Source organism: Gasterosteus aculeatus, chromosome 1 (genome assembly GCF_964276395.1).
Source record: "Gasterosteus aculeatus chromosome 1, fGasAcu3.hap1.1, whole genome shotgun sequence".
In the NCBI taxonomy this organism is placed as follows: domain Eukaryota; kingdom Metazoa; phylum Chordata; class Actinopteri; order Perciformes; family Gasterosteidae; genus Gasterosteus; species Gasterosteus aculeatus.
Window position 1 is genome coordinate 22508061 of NC_135688.1, and position 20196 is coordinate 22528256.

Below are 20196 nucleotides of genomic sequence, written 5' to 3' on the forward strand. Positions count from 1 at the left end.
ACTAACTAAGCTGGGAACCAACGGTTAACTAAGGCCAATGGCGTTACCTGAGCAAGGAAGGAGGAAAGGAGAAACCAAGGAGAAGGGTTCCCGTCTTTCACTACAAGCTGACTGCTAACATACCTTTTTCTACAGCAGGCACTGTCAGAGAGGGACGCTGAGACACCAGGGACCTGGATGTCTCACTATCCTGATATTAGATTAAACCTGATTTTAGCAACAGAAATATGAAACGTTGAGGATGAAATACCTGTGGATCATTGCTGCATGGAGGATCCAAGCCAAACCTTTTGCAAAGTCAGCAGGAAATAAGCCCTACATGTATTCAGACTGGTCCCCCCAAACCCTAATCTGACTCGTCTTCGTCTGATATACCGCTTCCATAGGAGTTTATTAAGAACAAGGTTTTCTCCCTCAGAGATATTGTTAGCACAACAGTTGAGATGTAAAACTAAAGTCGAATTGTGTTTCCATTGCTCTCTGCTGGTTCAAGATGCTTTACTAAACCTCAAGGTGACCACTGCACAGTGTGCACACACACACACACACACACACATACTGGTGGACAGTGAGCTCCCCGTAGGGACTCTCCTGGAGGTCTTCTGCCCAGTGACATCACCACAGTGCTCTGTGTGTGTGTGTGTGTGTGTGTTTGTCTCAGAGTGTGTGTGTGTGCATGTGTGAGCGACAGCCATGTAACCCTCAATGGCAACCTCAGACCCCCAGTGTGTGCCACTGGCTGGCATTGAGCCGCGTGGTCGTCTGGTGGAGCCCAGAGCCACAGAGCTCAGCTGGCCCCGTATGTGGTCCCGCTCTGGTGGGCCGACACGTCTCGCAGTGCGGCGGGAGCTTTTTAATGACCATCCTTTAGATGAATAAGGACTTTAGGTGTTTATTGGACTTCAGGGACTTCCATGACGAAGATGACCCCAGAGTATTACTACGATATCAGGCCTATATGTACATATATCCATGCAGCCTTTTTTTATTGCTAACATGTTTTGTATGAATACGGAATAAGAGCCCTCGTATTAAGCTCACCTGGGACGGGCTTCAGTGTTTGTAGTAACCTTGTTAAACTTTATGTACAAGTGTGTCACATCATTTGGCACAATAATGGCTTTTACAAATGTAATGATCGGTGTATGTGACCCGGCTTGTCCTGTTTGTAAATAATGTAAAACAATGTGCTATGCTTGATAGCGGTGCAGTTTATTATGAGCACAGGCTACAGAGTCTGGACACAGCCTCCGATCGGAGTCCCTATTTATAATAATATTAATAGTCAAAGGTTATACTTCATGTCCCGAGTTTGACTTGTACAGGCCATGACTCATGAAGGGGGAGAAAGAAAGTGGGTGAAAAAGAAGTGCCCCCCCCCCCCCCCCCCTCTCTGCCAGCGGCTGTCTGTCCCTGTCGTCCCTTAGCTGAGGCCACCCTGAGGCCAGTGACAGTGGCATGGTACGGATCAATAGCACACACACCCGCACACAACGCTGCCACCCTGAGCGAGGGGATCGATGGAGGGATGGGGTGAGTCTGGGGAAAAGAGGTCCTCCTCTGTGCTAATCTCCGCTTTATCATCAGCATCTTTCTTTCACACTTTTTATGAACATATATCCTTAAGATTATTAATTTCAATAAAAGTCAGTTGAGGTGCTGTCTGTTCCCTAAATGAGGTAACACAGGGGGAATGGCGGGATTATTGCAGTGTTCACAGCATTATGAACTGAGTGTCTGTGGTGATATTCGTTTTATGATATTTAACTTTTTTATTGTGAGGTGCAGTGTGATGGATGGAGTCTGATCTTATAACCTGCCGGTTGTGACTCCATGCGTGCTGTGGGTCAGCACCAAAGAAACCCTGGATTCACACATTTTTACTAACTAATTTTTACTAATGAATTGTACGGATGTCAGGGCAACAGGAAAGTTATGGAATTCATTAGGTAATAGAATACTGTAATGGTAAAGACAAATTACGCAATTTTGAAAAAAATCAATTTACCTCAATTAACCTGTAACAATTTACATTATTCCTTAGCTTAATCCAGTATTAACAAATTTCAAGAATTTGCAATGAAAGGTCGATTTGACTAATATCTGTAACATCTGGCTCATTGTGTCAACGGTTGTTGTCTCTCATATTTAAGGTTTCCCTAATTTACTCAAATTAACTTTGATTAATTGTGGTTTCAATGTGATATCAACATTTTTATAGTTTCATGATTTTTAAGAGCTTTTTATGATGGTAATCATAATTTATAACAAAAGACTTGTAGTCAAATGTGGCATATAGTCAATGTAATTTAATATCAACGAAAATGTAAAGGGTTTCCTTGTTCTTATTTTGAATTACACACACACACACACACACACAGACACACACACACACACACACACACACAGACACACACACACACACACACCATAGAAGCAAACATTGATGAGCCAGTTCAGACACTTCAGAGCTCAGTAGATTTGTATCAGAGCACTCTCATCAGTTGATCAATGACGGAGAAGTTAGCAATTGTCTCTAGTTAACAGAGCAACCGATTGTACCACACACACACACACACACACACACACATACTTCGTCTATAATTCATGGGGTGTATTGCGGGGATGCAGTTAGCTGCCGCTTAAAAGTAATTAATTGATTTTCTGACATATCAGTTAGCAGCAGCACCAAATGACACACACGCACACATACACACACACACACACACACACACACACACACACACAACACACCTACACACACAGAATAGAATGCAGACTTGCGCAAGAACGTGGGCTCGCACGCTGACGAAACACACTAATATTCATGCTGTCCCACATGCATACGAACGCACACACTGAACACTGTTGTATACAACATACACACACACACACACACATACACAATACAGGTCTTCTAAATAAAGTGTTTATTGTTAATATTGTACATACGTAAAATGCTTCATTTGCAAAGACAAAACATCAGTTTGTGTCAGTATTTATGTCATTATACATTGATTTGTGTGTTTTTACCACACTCTTCCCTGCATGGTACCACTCAGCCTGCTTGATTACTTTATGGCACAGAGGGCTGTTGCTTTATGGCATTTACCATGAAGGGGGGGAGCCGTAAAGCTTTCAGTCCTTCTAGCGGCAGATGGAGGAAGTAGTGAAAGGGTGATTGTCACTAAAGGTCAGCAGAGGTCACCATGGGTAACGGATCATCACTTTTACATTAAGGAGACATCCAATGTCCTGAAGAAGAACTGTGAGGATAAGGGAACATGATGGATTCAAAATAAGTTTCTCATTCTGTTGATCTCTCAATTTGTCTGTCCACACACACACACACACACACACACACACACACACACACACACACACACACACACATAAACAGATCAACCTCCCGTCTGTCAAATTAGTCGTGAAGCCAACATACCATTTAATTTTAACATTGATAAACATTCAAGTAAAAGTTGGTCTCATTGATCCTTGCTCCGTAAACAGGAAGTAGCCGTGTCTAATATTTGACCAATAGGTAGAGATCCACCCTGCTAACCAGGACTGAACTCCTACAGCTAAACATCTGCTCCACAAGCAGTGAAAAGCACCCTGATACACTCAGATGTTTGTTCAAAGATACATATTAAAGGTACATTCAGAGCATTAATATATCACCAAACATCCTCTATGTGTAGATATGGAGAAGTAATGGTTTCCTGAGCAGAGAGAAGTCTTGTGTGCCGTTAGCAGAACTTCTCCTGTGTTCACGCTTGCCTTTAGATTGTGCATGTTAGTGCACATGGGTGTACCACTTCTCACTCTGAATCTGCACTACTACTGAGGTGTAACATCCTGTCAGTGTAAATTCAAACACTGACAAGAAACCAGACAGCAGTGAGCAGGCGTGTCCATGTTTTTCAGGTAGGAAGACATTTCGCGACACAGGTCAGCAGGAGTCCCACGCCTGTCCTCTGATTGGCTGCAGGTTCTCTTTAAAAACTTAAACTTCACCAGAGAAAGCATCTACAACTTTTAGTCTGGCTGCACGGAGCTTGAGAGGCGGTTGCATGGCACCTGTTTACAGCATTAGTTCTTGTGTGTGTGTGCTGAATTATTCAACCGATCTCTGTGATGAGAGGAGATGGGCTTATTCCTGCTAAACTAAAAATTGATTTTCTGACACAAGAAATGACAGAGAGAAAGAGACAGAAAGAGAAGGAGAGAGAGATGGAGACAGGCAGAGAGTGAGAGAGAGAGAAAGCACCTATGTAACCATGCACACAGTCAAAGCTATTTGATGTTAGTTCTTCCAACGTAGAAACGTAGAAATGAAAATAGACAAAAGTGAGCAGTGTGTTGAGAGAGAGAGAGAGGCAAGATGAGGCAGAGAGACAGGATGACGGATAAAGAGAGGACGACAGAAGAGCCTCAGGCTGTGTTTAGTGCAGTTTGAATGGCTAAGCAGGTGCATTAGAGCAGAAACATTTAACTCTCTCTCACACACACACACGCACACACACACACACACACACACACACACACACACACGGAGACACACACACAGACACTGTTAGCTGGACAGTGAACACTGACGTCAGAACTGATCACAAACATGTACTGTGTGGACGTCCAGTTCTGTCCATCCCGTGTGCTAAGTAGACAGAGGTAGATGAAGTGACATCTCCCATCTGGCTTTTACATAAAAAAAGGTTGTGGACTGATAAAAGGAAAATAAACGTGTCTTTGAATGGTCCCAGGACCAGTAAATAGGACATAAAATAGAATACATACGGTTACTTCAGTTTGCAGTGATCATGAGAAGCCAACAGAAGCAAGCCTGAGAGGAAGATGGGCTCACCTAAATGTAGATACCAGGAGGCAACATCGGGTTCTGAAGAGTCAACGCTGTATGTGTTAAAGCTGCATCCTTTCTCGTTTTCACCAGGGCAACTCCTCTGATCATAAGTCCATGAGAAAATGACTCTACTTCTCAAAATTCAACGACCAAATTCAACGGCCAAGCTAGCAGCTCTTTGAGGCACAGTGGCGCTGTGAGCTAAATGCTTACATCGCGGTTCTCAGCATTGGATGCTGTTTTAACAATTATGGTGCAAGTAGCCTTACCTTTAAAGAACACAGCTTAACCACCACCTTCAAATTCATTCCAACCCCTCCCAAATTTCAAAATGACCCCCACGTCCTCCCTTCTTCTTTTGTCCTCCTGTCTAAACCCAAACACTTTAGATGTTTTAAGGGCCACCAAGAATGATTGTTGCAACGCCTCATTGTGTCCCAGATGACATCATATATTTTTTGTGTTTGGACTTTGGAAGTGAACCAAACAGCTGGATTTCTATGGAAAAGAAGACCTTCTGTTGCAACGCCCCAAGAGCAGGAGGATCAACAGTTGAATTGAGATGCATTGTGTCGGGTAGTCCATGCTGATCTGATCTACTCACTCATTAGAGTGACTGTGGGTGAGTGGGGAGCACGGTCGTCCTCCAATCAGAGGGTTGTCGGTTCGATCCCTGGCCCGGCTAACCCGCATGTCGATGTGTCCTTGGGCACGACACTTAACCCAACATTGCTCCTGTAGCTGCGACTACAGTGTGTGAATGGTAGTTACTGATGGCAGGTGTCACAGTGTATGGTTCTCCTGTCATCAGTGTATGAATGGGTGTGAATGGGTGAATGATGTCATGTAGTGTTAAAGCGCTTTGAGTGGTCAGAAGACTAGAAAAGCGCTATACAAGTACAGGCCATTTACCATTTCAACACCTGGCCAGTCACTGCGTGGCTGTGGGGATTTTATTTGGAAAGGTTATTGAAGGCAACCCTCTCCTGACCCTGACCCTGATGAAATGAGTGACCTTCTTGAGCATAGTGTTATGTTCGCAGTATGTGTGTACGTACACAGGGCAGCAGTGGGGAGGGATGAGAGGACTGAGGAGGAGACCCCATAGGCGGCAGGGGCTGGAGAGAACATCAGCAAATTAAGACTCGAGATGCATATAGTCATTATGGTAAATGTTATGTTCATTAACGGGACTGAGCAGGTGTATTTGAGCTGTAAACTAAATAATGAAACTGTTCTTCGATGAAACACAATGGTTGATACGGTTTACCCAAATTGATGTTTTGGCGTGATTTGAGTTGATTTTTCCCAGGACTTTGGGGCTTTATATTCTTCAGAACGAAAAATACATTTCAAATCATGGTCAACATCCTCGGTCAAGATACTTATCCCCGAATTGATTGATTGTGTGATTGTAGTTACAGCGCTGGTGAGCTGGGAATGAACTCAAAGCTTCACCCCTCCTTAAAACAGACTGTTGCCACGGTTGTCCACCCGACTGTGGGACCAGTTCTTGGAATGAAATGTTCATTTCGAGAACCCTGCTCTTTACTAACACTGTAGATACTGAGGAAACACCTCGATGCACCAGTATCCATAGAAATCAATGGCTGTTCGCATAGACCCTTTCTGACTGTCATTCACACCTTTTTGGCTTTCGTTACTTTATGCTCCTTGTAGTGTGCACGGGTGCATGTGCACACGTTTGCATGCTAAGTAACCGGGCAGATTCTATAAAACAAAAGAGTGGATCATCAAAGTGGAAGGAACCAGGCAAAAGATCCAATCAGACAGCCTGAACCCGAACACACAGGGACACACAGAGTCCCAAACGAGCCAATGAATAAATCAGAAGGCTAAGTCGCTGGGCGGAATTTACAATACCAAATAGGAGGTCGCTAATGGGTACGGGCCACACATACACACACATTAAGGCAACACTTTGCATTCACTTGTTAACCACAATGTGGGGACAAATGGAGATGGGTGGGAAGAAAAGGGGTGAGGAGGAGTGAGAAAGGGGTGAGGCGACTCTGCATGACTTCTTTGTTAACCACAGGACTAAAGGGACCTCGCACGCCTCGCACGGGACACCCGTCCCGCCAGACTTTACACACACGCTCTCGCCCATTAAGACTGAGGGGAACCAGTGCGGTTTGCAGTAAAACGGGTGGGAAACATGGCAAAGCTTTGGATGATCAGAGGCCCCATCAATCGTTGGATGGCTCTTCGCTGTTGGCGGTTTCTTCAGACTTCGGAGGAGGTTAGAGTCAACGGGGAAGTGTAGCGAAGCAAAGAGGGCGACCAAAAATAGAGATGCCTGACGACATCTTTCCAAACCAACAATCTCGACATACAGCAATGTAGTGAAACTGCAAGAAAAAATGAGAGGTTTGTCTCTGTAAGCCTTTTCCCACTGCCAACCTTGACATGACCACTGACTGCCAGGCCTTGCAACACACACATACATGTGCAGCCACCCAGGCGGCATGCACCCGGCTCTACCTTGATGCCTGAGATTGTGGAGTATGATGGCACCACTGCATTATTTGTGGGGAAAAAATACATCAAGCATCAGAAAAAAAGAGGAAATAGCTTCACTTGAGAAACTATATCTGTGCAGTCTTACAAGACGAAGTTCAGCAGCCATTCAGATATTTTGGTGGATATTACATTTAAGCGATTGAGGAGGTCGGTCGGAAGGAAGTGAGAGAGTGGGAGGAGGAGCGATGAAGAAAAGAGGAGAGGAAATGAAGGATCTTTATTGAAGCTCTGTCTTCCTGCTGCAGCAGAAAAAGAAATTCAAACCTCATTCAAGACCTCTTTTAAATTATTATAATTTTTTGAACCATTTAATCAGCAGCAGTGTCAGTATCTACTAACAAGCACTGTGTCTGTATCACTACCTGATGTTTGCTCTTCCTCTCAGCCATAGAGCTCCGTCAGAACATTAAAACACATAAGGCTGACATTAAGTTGAACACACTGTAGGTTTTATGAACTCACATTCACCGGAACAAATACAACAAATGAGGATTAATCCACCTCTGAATATGGTCCCAAACTTTTGCCCTACTGCCTCCAGTGTGCTGTTTTAGCAAAGTAGGGAAGACAGCAATTTGTCACATTTTTAAAAATGTTTAATCTCATATGTTTCAGGTGTGAGAAAGTCACGGTAATAGAGGCCTGTCTCATTGTATTTAGGTTTTAGGGAGAAAGACTGCATTTCACCATCATTCCAGATCGTATTACTGATACATTTAGAATTAGCACTGTTTTCCGATTGGAACATTGGAATGAATTAAATTCAACCAAAATGAAAATAAACTGGACGGTGTCCAGTTTATTTTCCTCCCGCTGTGTGTGGACATCTTTTTCAGGGGGAGGTACAGGCATCTAACAGTAGGGCCCAACTGTATGTTGTGTGGACAGATATGCCATATGGAAGCCACTGCATGTGTAGACCGTATGTGTAGCGTGCGTATGAGTGTGTGTGTGTGTGTGTGTGTGTGTGTGTGTGTGCAATTCGAAAGGAGAAGATGGATCCACAGAAAGCGTTCTGTGATTATTCCCAAACTTCAAAAAGAGAGTCAGAGATCACAGCTGCAAAAATGACCCAGAACACAGAGGCGGGTGTGGGGTATTATGGATTGTGTTTGTGTGACTCTGAATCTGTTAACATCCAGAAAATGACATGTATGTCCAATCACGGCATGATGTATCATGTTGTAAAAGCACAGAAGATGTTTTCCAACTGTGAGTATAGCGGGACCAGCTGATGACAGTAATGGGAGAAAGGGATCTTTTAGATTTGTCAGCCCTGCTGTGTGAACACAGTGGGACCGGTTGAGAAATAGTTGTTCACATTCAATTGTGGGAGGAGTTTCTGGTAAAACAACACAACTAATTTCTCAAGTCCAACCTTCCTCTCTTTCATCTACTCCATCCCTTTTTCCGTTCCCTTCTCTCTGACTTCCCAACATCAGCAGCCTGCTGGAAAACATACTTCATCTCCTTGTGAGCAAATGCGTGTGTGGCAATCAAATGTGAAGGTGGATGATGGTATTCACTTACTTACATTTATACATGCTATTGTATACTATACTGTGTCATCAGAATATGTCATCATAATATCTATAACATATAACAGCAGAGAACTATGTACCAATGTATTCATATTAAAAGCAAGTAATGTGTGTGTGTGTGTGTGTGTGTGTGTGTGTGCGAGGGAAAGAGAGAGGAGGGGTTATAATAGATAGAGGAGATAGTGAGAAGGAAACGAGGAGGATGTGTGTGGCAGAGCGGCCGTTAAAAAGACAAGGCCTCACACACACACACACACACACACACACACACACACACACACACACACACACACACACACACACACACAGCCAACAGACATTTTGAAAGAGTGAAACAAGATTAAGCAAACTGCACTGTCTTCTTTAAAGGACCATTCCAAACTGTTTCATCCACCTAGCAGTGTAACTGACAAGCAAGTAGTTGTGAAATTCATCTTTCATCTTCACAATAATTAAATGGTTTGGAACGTAGTTTTTATTTCCTCGCAGACATAATTTTAAAATGCTCGTTTTTCATGACATTTTTACGGATGAGTTTCATTAAATCATATATAATAACTATAAAAATGTCGTACTAATGTTCCTGTGACTATACATGCTACTTATGTTTAACGTGGTATTTTTGGTGACCTCTTGTCGTTGGTGACATAGACAAACAGATGGCATCTAAAGAGAAACAGGCTGATGAATATAAAATAATACTCACTTAATTAGTTGTTAATTTAGCGGGGGATTGAAGTTCTTTTTTTTATCATGCTTTCCTGCTTTATCTTTTTTCATATAGTTTATTATTATTGGTTATTATGAATGCTCTATTATTATATATATTATTCAGATCAATAAATTATTAATACTAAATATTATACTAAACATGTATACGTATGTATAATTATATTAAAGTATTATTAGCATTAATAATTGTTGAAATCATCCTCATCATGTATTATTATATATATATTTCTCCTTTTTATTATCGTTTCGATTGTAAATGCTAAGTCAATCGAATTTTAAGCTTTTATTCAGTTGGTGATTTGGCCAAAACAAAATCTGACTTTTAACAACGTGCACCGTGTGAACTTGTGGCTGCATCAGTGGAACGTCATGATCTGATAACTAATGAATCACTGGATGATATCCATCTTCTGGAGCCTGTGACTGATATGTGACTTTGCTACTGTGGAAGTGACCTCCACAACCCGGCAGTTAGCTCTTTATCCACCGAAGTGGGCTTTGACACGTCGATAAGTTATGAATGTGAGAAAGCCCATATATTAGTGTTGTGTGAGAATATATAAGTGCTCTGTAAACGCGAATGGGGGTCCCGCACGGACACTCGGCCTCCGCTCTTTTAGAATCAGCCTGAAGCAGACCTGTGGAGTTTCCTCTGTTCCGCTTTGCCGCCTCCTGATAACACACTCTCGCTCTGTCTCCGTCACACACACTCAGCAGGTGGAGCCTCCAGATAACCAGAATCAGCTCTGGACAGGCGTAAAGCCACAACCAACCAAAGGCCAACAATATAGTGGAAAAGAGGCTGATGCAGCGTGATGGGCTCCAACGTTGCAGAAGGAGTAAATTAAAGGAAAAAAGAACTCCTGCATCAAAACCCATTGGGAAGCAGCTTGATAGGTAAACAAAGCGAAGAGAACAATGTAAATGCAACACGGTGATGATGGAAACTACTCTCTGGTTTTCAGCCAAAAATGGATGGAGATATACTGTACTCTAGCCCAGACGTCTTCAACAGGTGGTGCACGAAGGTACTACAGGGGGAGCGCAACATTTTTGGTTGATAATGTTTTTAAGATTTTTTTTCAACCAATTTTTTTCCCACAAATGTCTCCAACATATAGCGAACGGAAAAATTGATTGAGAAGACGTTGTCTTTCAACGCACACATTCAGCTACCCCCAGGAGCTCTCTCAAGCTGGGCACCTGTTCATTCACAGCACCTTTCATGCAAATACAACAGCACAGGCACTAGACAATCAGATCGCGTTTATGCTCACGTCTGAAGAGCGCAAAGCTCAAAAATAAAAGATGGCGGATAAAAATCCGTAGAATAGGGGGTCCCTGCTCCATCTCGCCATCAGTTTGGGTGTCCTTGGCCTCAAAAATGTTGAAGACCCCTGTTCTAGGCAGCGGAGAAGGAGGGAGAAGACACAAGGGACTTTAATATTAACACACCAACTGATGACCAAGTCATGACCAACTTCTATTTTTATTCGTATCAAAACTACTTCATTTTCTACTACTTCAAAACAAGTCATTTTTATATTAGTTTTTAGCTTAAATGAGTACAAACTATATAACCTTACAGAGATAACTTTTCACTTAACATATTCAGCATCCCGAACCAAGGTGCTGTCTGATTTTTCAGGATATCTGCTTCAGTTACCACTTCGTCACCTGGATCAGAGGTCAACAAGATGAAGATGACGATAATTGCGAAATACCTCTCAAAAAATCTTTAACCTCCACAGAGTTGGAGGAACTACCCAGTTTTAAGGATGCTGTTGATTTACTTGTAACTTTAAGTTTGGTCCAGACAGAAATAATTAAATGTAGGTCTTATTTCAAGAAACAGAAGACTCGCTCTCCCACCTGCTCCCCGATAAAAGCACCGGATCACCGAATGCCCCTCGAAAACTTGCATAACAGTAAGCACAGTACAGTAGTGTAGAGACATGCTTCAACTTCAACCCCCCTAACCCCCTCGTACTAAATAAGAGGTGGTTAAACTATGAATTTTGGGATCAGACAACTCTGCAAGGCCGTCCTGGCTATATTCCATTATGTTAAAGTAATATCAAATTAAAGAGTGAATACATTTTATTGTAGTCCGTTTACCAATCAGTTTACCACTAAAGCCCTGCTCCTACTTGTGTCTAGTGACAGATAATGAAACATGGGGTCCTGGTTAGAAAGGACTGAAGTTACCCTTTAGAGATGTTTTAACTCTTACCTTCGTGGGGCAATTTGCCCAGAGAAGACCAGCTCTGTTGTGCTCATGCTAATGCTCTTCCCTAGACATATTGCAACATTGCTAGATAGATTTGCAGATGGTTGAAAGTAAGAATACAACTCCAGTATATGACACTACGGCTTGTTTGCCATTTAAAATGTTGGAAGTGGGTTTGGGTTCATTGAGGGCATCATTTTCTGTGTTTATACATGAGTCATGTTGACTTCAGTTCGCAGTGGAGTGCTTGGGTCAATTTGGAGTAAATGCAGTTTAAAGCAGGCTGTAAACTGTCTTGTGTTGCATATGAACAAGAACAGATAAATCAGAGCAGATAATCTCCACAAAAGAACAGCTATGATAACAACACGTACACACACACTCACTGAAGTGGAAAAGAAGCAGTGTGTTCAGTATGTGTTCAGTAGATTTTGTATGAGTGATAGCTGGAGGAGAGTTAAGCAATGAAAGCGATAACTCATCAAAAATAGCATGGCAAGAGGTGGAAACCAATCAAATGAGTTGCCTTGATTGTTAACCACTAAGGGGCTAACCACATGTGATTTGATCAGTTCACACTGCTGTAGATGATACATGCTGTGGTTTGATTTGAGTTACACAAACTGTGCTGTGTTCTTTCATTGAGCTGGGACTCAGCGGGCATGAGGTCCAATCACAAACACAAACAATCTGCCACACCAATGCGGTTATATTTGTGCAGGTCCCAGTGACTGAGGGGGAGAAAAAAAGCCTGTTGTGTGCAAGCATCCGGTGTCAAACTGGTGCTCACGCGCCTCTCCGACCACGCAACCACAGCACACGAGCGGGGAACACGCAAGCTCAACTCCTAGAACTTGTTCTTCTTACTTCAGAGTGCATTGCATTGCCCTTCATTCCCCTAACCTTAGCAATAGCTTAAAACAAGGAAGCAACTTCTTATCCCCCTTGAGTCATTTTCATTAGAGCTTTCTTTACAATCAGAGGACTCGGACCCTGCTGGTTAGTAGAGAGAACTCAGGTTTAAAGCATTTTATAACATTGGCGCTACTATGCAGATGTTTAGCAAGTATATTGTTCATCGTGTTCACCATCTAAGCTTTGTCTGTTAGCATGCTAACAACTAGAACTAAACACAGAGTACAGCTCGAGTTGATAGGAATATCAATGGTAACATGGTGAAAAGTTAGGGCATTGCCTCAAACGTATCATGATACATCAAACAATAATCACAAATGCTGCAGAAGCAGATAAGTGAAAACTTAAAGGGGATCCTGTAATCTTGATTCACCCTCATTGGAGCAACTGATGGCCCGTCCAAACTGCTCCCAGAGAGAGACCTTGATGTCGTCCAAACAATCGGATTGATACAAACTGTTGCTGACAGTATTTACTACTTGATACATCCGGCCCTCTAAAGGTCCGGGAGTGAAAAAACACAACGTCCTTCAACAAGACACAAACACAGCCGTAAATGTACGGTAGATGGAGGTATTCAATGTCTTAGTTTTGTCTTGGTGGACAGCGTAAGGATTTATACTTGGCGGGTAGTTGGATGGACCTTCAATCAATCAAACTTCTACTGAAGCAAGTCAAGAGAAGCCTTCAGTGTCCCTCTTTGCTCTTCTTTCACTGTGTCAACCTGGACTGGCTGACTACCCCCCTCCGTGTACCGAACTGTTTTGGAAGAGGACCTGCTTGTGTATGACCTGGTAAAAGAAGACGACGAGAAGGGCTTGTGAAGTGGTGTTGAGCTTAGGTGTCGTGAAACACTCCTAAGCCGTGGCCAGAGCTGCTGAAAACCCTTTACAGGACTCTGGATCTTTGTAATTTCCTGATTGTGAGCCTCCCCGATTCCTTAACAAATGTATTTTAAAACAGCAATTAACCATGAAGTATACTGTAATCTGTGAGTGAGAATAGAAAACCTGTATACTCACTAATTTACAACATGGCAGAATGTGATGGCAGACTTTGGTTGTCACACCTTATTATTTACCACACTCATAAGCTATTATAAACTTTTCCTATCTCATTAAGTGAAGAACTACAAATGTTGTGTGGAAAGTACTAATACAAATATAGATTAGAATTGGTATTCAGTGTAAAACTGAAGTATCAGCTGAATACTATTAATACCTGTGGTGAGAGCAAAGTGAGTGTGCCGTGATCGGTGATCAGGTAACACACATTTCCTCATGAGACCAATCTGTCTTCAACACTCACTCACACACTGACTGTGAAAAATATGTCACTGTGCACGTCACATACTGTACATTGGTAGGATGAGGTGTAGCACTATACCGCTTTTAACCAAAGTGACTTATAATAAGTACTAAGATTCAACAGGAAACGCACGCGCGCACACACACACACCTACGCACTCTGTGTCCTTGACAGCTTCCGCAGCAAAGACAACCACCGCCGCAGACAACCAATACAGGGTGTTTGTAACAGTTTCTCCCCAGACTCTATCAACCACCGTGGTAATTGTATTAAAGCAGGTCCTCAACGGACTAAAGGTCCTCAACAGTGTTTTCCACCATCTGGAGAAACCTCCACTATAGCTCATGTGTTTAATGTTGTGTCACTGTATTAATGAAAAGGTTGGAGGAAACACCACGTGGGAGTTAGCGTTAGCTGCTCTCTAATTCGCCAATCTGCTGCTATACACCCGGGTGGAGGAGTACAGTGTTGTCCGGCCTACATAGTAAAGCAATGACCTTAAGGAGGCTGAAAGCCCCATGTGCTGATCATGACTTCCTGGTTGAGCAACATAGGGGCAGCCAGTGGAGGGAAAATGAGGCAGACGAGTCATTCCCACAGCTGCTGGTTGATGCAGCAGGAAGGAATGCTACATTCCTCACCCTCCTCCCTGTTCTCGTCTTCCCTGTCAGCTGTGAGGCTGCAGGCTCCCACAAACAGGCGTGAGATCTGGAATTCTCTGCTCCGGGATGTTCTCTTATGCTAGCAACACACCTCAGCCTCCAAATGCACGGAGGGAGACATCTCGAAACAATACTGCAGCTCATACCTTTTAAACTTGACAGACAGGCAGCTCTGACCAGAACCTCTCTTTCAGTTCCTACCTTTCACTTAAAAGCCATAGTGTATTTGTGTTGTTTATTCTCTATGCCAAAATACTTCCACTCCCTGGATGAATTGGCCTGTGGCTATTCCATCAGAGCATTGTCTTCTGGACCTGGGTTGGAAAATGAATTAAATCCATGAATTTGTGAATGCCATGGGCCGCTCCACTCCTTATCACAGATGCAAGTTAGAGACAGTGCTCTGACTTGCAAATAGAACTCATAGAAACTATACAAAAGTACTAAATACTGTCAGCAACAGTGTATATCATATTCCGGCACTTCCAACAGCATGTTGGTGTCGTATATACTTCTGCTGCAGACTATTACTGTCTGTCTCATAAACTGTTACTGTTACCTGGTGTCTTTTTTCTATGCTGTATATATTTTCATGTTGTATGTTCAGTCTTGTTTCTCCTCTCTTCCCTCTGAGAATTAAGTGAATCAATAACTGAGCTGTGGGTCGGGCTTGAATCAATTAATCTGTCTTTTTAAATACTTACATACATACAACAGTTCTTTTGCAAAGCAGACGCAATTCAACAAAAACATGAACACAAAGGTTTTCACATTTAAAATCAATGGACGTGCTGATATTAGTGTAGTATTTGTAGCTGTAATTATTTTTGGCATAGAGGCTGAAAAATCCCTTTACGTAAGTCCAACTGGTAATGAAATGGTGAATTAGTACATTTAGTAAAATCACACTTCTTTCTAATAGATCCCATCTGAATGAAGCTTTAAGCTGAACTTACCCCTCAATAAAAACGACTAACCACTGAACTGAACACTGTGCCGTGTGTGTTCCTGTTAAATGGTTCAAATATAGGTCAACAAACTTACACCTATTTTCACTTACAAATATGTAGAATTCCTTCAGAAAGAGGCTAAACAGAAGCTCAAGCTACAAACTGAAGAGTTGCTGCGGTAAAGAAGGCCCATCAAATGAGATACGACTTTAAGATATGAGTATTATAATATAACAGGATCGTTCAGACTGTTTATGGGTTTGATGCACGGACGAGATGAGAGTGACTATTGGTGCGACTGGATCATTCAACGACAAAGACCCCCAGCTTGACTCAGCAAGGTGCAGAAGGAAGAGTGACAGGGAACTGGGGAGACCCTTTTGGAATAGACTTCTAGTTTCTGGAGGACACCTTCCGTAAGTACTGTTAAAGAAGGGTGTAAGGTTCAAGAGCCCCATGATATTTGTTCGTCTTCTTAAATGTTCTAGCATGTGAAAGCTTATTGCCATAGCACCCCCGTATTGTTCTACCAGCCCACGGATCTCTGCAAAGTTCACAAATAACCCTCTCGAGAAACATTCAAGAAAGTATTTCACAGAGAAACTTCAAAAAGTCAACATTCCACGTGATACACAGGTGAAATTGTTTACATATTATGAACCCATGAAAACCAAGAGGGACCCCAAACAGAGCAGGTTCACATGAAACACAGACATAAAACAACACTTACCTCGTCTGAAAGCTGACTGGTGGGATGAACGTGGCTCAAAGATACTGTTGGAGGCCATGAAACAATTTCTTCCTCTCCACCCTTCTTACAAAAGCTGTATAAGACAACATTTACACAAACACACATAGAATGAAAGGTCAAGAGGACATTCTGCAAAAGCTTCGACATCAACGACATCACAAGGTCATTTCCTCTCTATTCTCTCAGAGAATTGGAAAGTTTTCTGATCTGAAGTCAGTTTATAGGTTGCTAATGAGGTGGGCGGCTGATAGCTCTCCTAGCTGATCATTGCTTTCAGCAAAAAGGGCTGTGGTTCTGCTTCAGAGTGACCTCTGTTTGGCGGCACGGTGGTGTGGTGGTTAGCGCTGTTGCCTCACAGCAATAAGATTCCTGAGTTCGGCCCAGTAGCCTTTCTGTGTGGAGTCTGCATGTTCTCCCTGTGTCTGCGTGGCTTCTCTCTGGGTACTCTGACTTCCTCCCACAGTCCAAAGACATGCTCTGGGGATCAGGTTGATTGGTAACTCTAAATTGCCTGTAGGTGTGTGAATGGTTGTATGTCTCTGGGTTAGCCCTGCGATTGGCGACCAATCCAATCTTCCCTGTCTATTGCCCGAAGTTTTCCCCCCGCAACCTGTGAAGGATAAGAGGTTTGCAGATGAATGGAAGTCTTGGTCGTTTCACCTAGAATCCTTGTCAATCATTTCTGACACTTGAGTAATGACGTTAAATAATTGCGGCAGTGATTTTTAAACACTGCAATACGATAAGCAATCATCATACCAGCTTTTCAACAAAGGTCTTCCTGAGGAGACAGGCTGCTCTGTCTGAAAACTGCCCAACGCATCACCGGTTCCTCACTCCCCACCATTGAGGCTGTCCAGAGCAAGGGATGTCGAAAAGGACAGCTCTCACCCCGGCCACAGACTGTTTGCCCTCCTCCCCTCTGGGAGGCGCTACAGGGTGCTCCGTTCCTGGACCAGCAGGTTCAGGAACAGCTTCATCCCTGCGGCTGTCACTCTACTGAACTCTGCCCCCCCTGAACTCTGAACTCTGCCCCCCACCCCCACACACATCTCCCTCAGTGACTGTACTTCCCCCCCTCCACCCTGGCTTGACTGCCACACCCTCCTCCAGCCACCGAACATTTGCACTGTTATTGTATATCCATTTCTTACTGTTCATATTGCATAACTATTTCTTACTGTACACATCTATTTATTCACTTATTACACTTTACATATGCACATACTCTGCACTTTTTGCTATTTTGCACTTCTGGTTGGATGTTAAACTGCATTCCGTTGCCTCAGTACTTGTACCCTGTGCAATGACAATAAAGTTGAATCTAATCTAATCTAATCTGATGTTGTCTTTGAAGACAGATTTACATAGAAGCCAAACGATGGAATTACATTACTTTTGGGTTCTCTACGAGATGCTAGAAGACCCTAACCCTGAAGATCAACTTCCCAGTTCAAACACTTGAATAGACCCTATTTATATTGACAGGTCCCAAAAGTTCCATCCAGAGTTATTGTCCTTCCTCCATTGAATGTGAACGAGAGTGGAGCGAGGGTTGTGATGTGATAAGGATAATTATGGTCCCTTTATACCAGGAGAGTCAAACCTTTTTGATTTCATGTGCTACTGAGCAAATTTTCATAGGAAAGACCAGGACGCCACATTTAATGAACGTAGCTAGGTAGCTAGCTTGCCATGTAGGAAGATAATAGTAGCCGAACATGGACTGAGGAAAAGGCAGTATCACTTAGTATCAAAAGTGCAGGTAGGTAAAGGTGACATACGTGCAGGTACAGTTAACATGAATTGAGCTGGAGGACTGATGGGAGAGTAGGGACAAGTGAGCAGGTGGCAGGGGAGGGTCAGGTGACCGCAAGGCTGATTAGAGAAGAGGGAACAGGTGGTTAAATGGGTGAGGCAGTCCAGGGATGAAGAAATGGCGAAAGGTGCGCATAGAGAGGACAGAGGGACAGACTGTAGCCACGTTCCAAATCCTTTACTTTCCATTTTATACTTTAGATACTGCAGATGAGCTCACTAAGTGCATACCGTTGCATCCAGGATGAGTTCCATCGTGCTAACTACTCCTCACAACATGGCACCTTAAACTAGCACCTAGCTTTCTCGCACACATATAATACGGTGAGTGGGCTTTCGAAGGCACTCACACCATGCTCTATCCATAATGAGCTGTGATTGGCCGACATTTTCTGCAAATGGTAGACACAGCAGTAAAAGAACAAAAAGTGCAGGAAGTAGAAGTACTGCGTCCTTCAAGTGCCGTAAAGTAGATGAGACATTCCAGTAATCAAGGATGGAGGATCTTTCTTCTCTTCCTCAGAACACGAGCCGTGGATAGATTACAGTTTTATGTTCAGATGTGCAGATCTCTAAAACTCTTGTAGTTTGTCCAGCATACACCAAGCCACAGGGACAAGTAAAAAGTAGCACGCAGATAGTGGTCACCTTCCACGTGGTCTGTCAAAAAAACACTGTGACATGCAAATTTTGTTTTGGAGGTAAAGTTTGCCTGATCTCGCAGAAAGACATGAAATGACAAGCTCTTAAAAAGACTAAACTAACATGCAGGAAAACAAGGCGAAGAGAAAGGCAGGAGATTGGGGTGGACACATGTGTCCAATAGAGGGCTTTGTTGTGTTCTGTGTAAAGTTGGTACCAGTTTATATTTAAATATACAGTACAATAACACAGGGCACGACATAATCTGTTCTTCTCTAATATCTCATGGGCCCACACTACTTTGACACAGTGCCTCAATTCGAACAGGCAGTTGACAGGCTTTGTTAAACGCTCCGCAGCTCCATCTGTGATTCCCCTCTGCCCCTTACAAAGTGAGGAGGGGGGTGACCAGACAACGAGGTGTCCAACGTCAGCACTGTGTTAGGGAATCACATTCAACAGCAGAAAGTTCTATTTGTGTGTAATAGAGCAAGTACAGAAGAAGGTTCTTTAAAGAACACGCACAACAGATGAAGAGGCGTAGTACTCTTACCCGAGCCGAGGTGTCACGGTCCTGGGTAGGTGGTAAGAAAATTGGGTTTGTAGTCGACCAGTCACTCAGATGCAAAGTAATCCACCAAACTCTCTCCGTCTTTCTACATCCACTTGACGTCTCTTCCTCTCTCTTCACTTGCTTACACTTCTTCTCTGCTTCCGCTCTTCCTCTCTGTCACCGTCCACATCTTCCTTTATCTCTTTGTGACTCTGCCTCTCTCTTCAGTTTTGGTATGTGCTTCTCTGAATCCCTTGTCGATGACTTTTTGTCTCCGGAGTAGTTTCTTTCCCCGACATTGAGCGCCACTCAGGAGAGATTGATTTACTCTTGCATTAATCTGGCACTTCCTCTTTGTAGTAAGCATGCATCTGTGGATGTTTTGTTGTGTGAGTGTAATCATACTAACCACCTGCCCCCCTCAGCCAACAGTTTTACCGAGGAAGTAGCTGTGGTTAGAGCAAGAGAAACGGATGGAGAGAGGGCGTTGTGGTGTGTGTTTTTGAGCGCCCTTATATGCGTTAGTGGTTTGGTGTGTGTGCGTGTGTGAGTATCAGAGGGTTGGACAGTGAGTCACCTTAACTTCACAGAGACTCACTGCAGGTCAGACTGTTAGACCGCCGTGAGCAGGATTCCGTGTGTGTGATAAAGCTCCAGCACTGAGATTGTTAGTGATAGTTGAACTGTTG

At 43.2% G+C, this 20196-nt stretch overlaps 1 protein-coding gene across 6 annotated transcripts in view; it reads right to left on the minus strand.

The window, feature by feature from the left end:
* Window positions 1–19984, minus strand: part of runx1 (RUNX family transcription factor 1) — a 48253-nt gene extending 28269 nt beyond the window's left edge. For 2 of the 6 annotated variants that reach the window (XM_078104540.1, XM_078104528.1), the window contains exons 1-2: window positions 19508–19984; window positions 16474–16567 (exon numbers count right to left, since the gene is read on the minus strand). Coding sequence is in view for 2 of the 6 variants with exons in the window: in XM_078104549.1 (XP_077960675.1) it covers window positions 16474–16531 (58 nt within the window). In the remaining 4 variants the exon portion in view is untranslated. The remainder of the gene's footprint in view (window positions 1–16473; window positions 16568–19507) is intronic. The other 4 variants (XM_078104549.1, XM_078104536.1, XM_078104545.1 and 1 more) reach the window with 2 other exon arrangements.
* Between the last annotated feature and the right edge of the window lie 212 nt (window positions 19985–20196).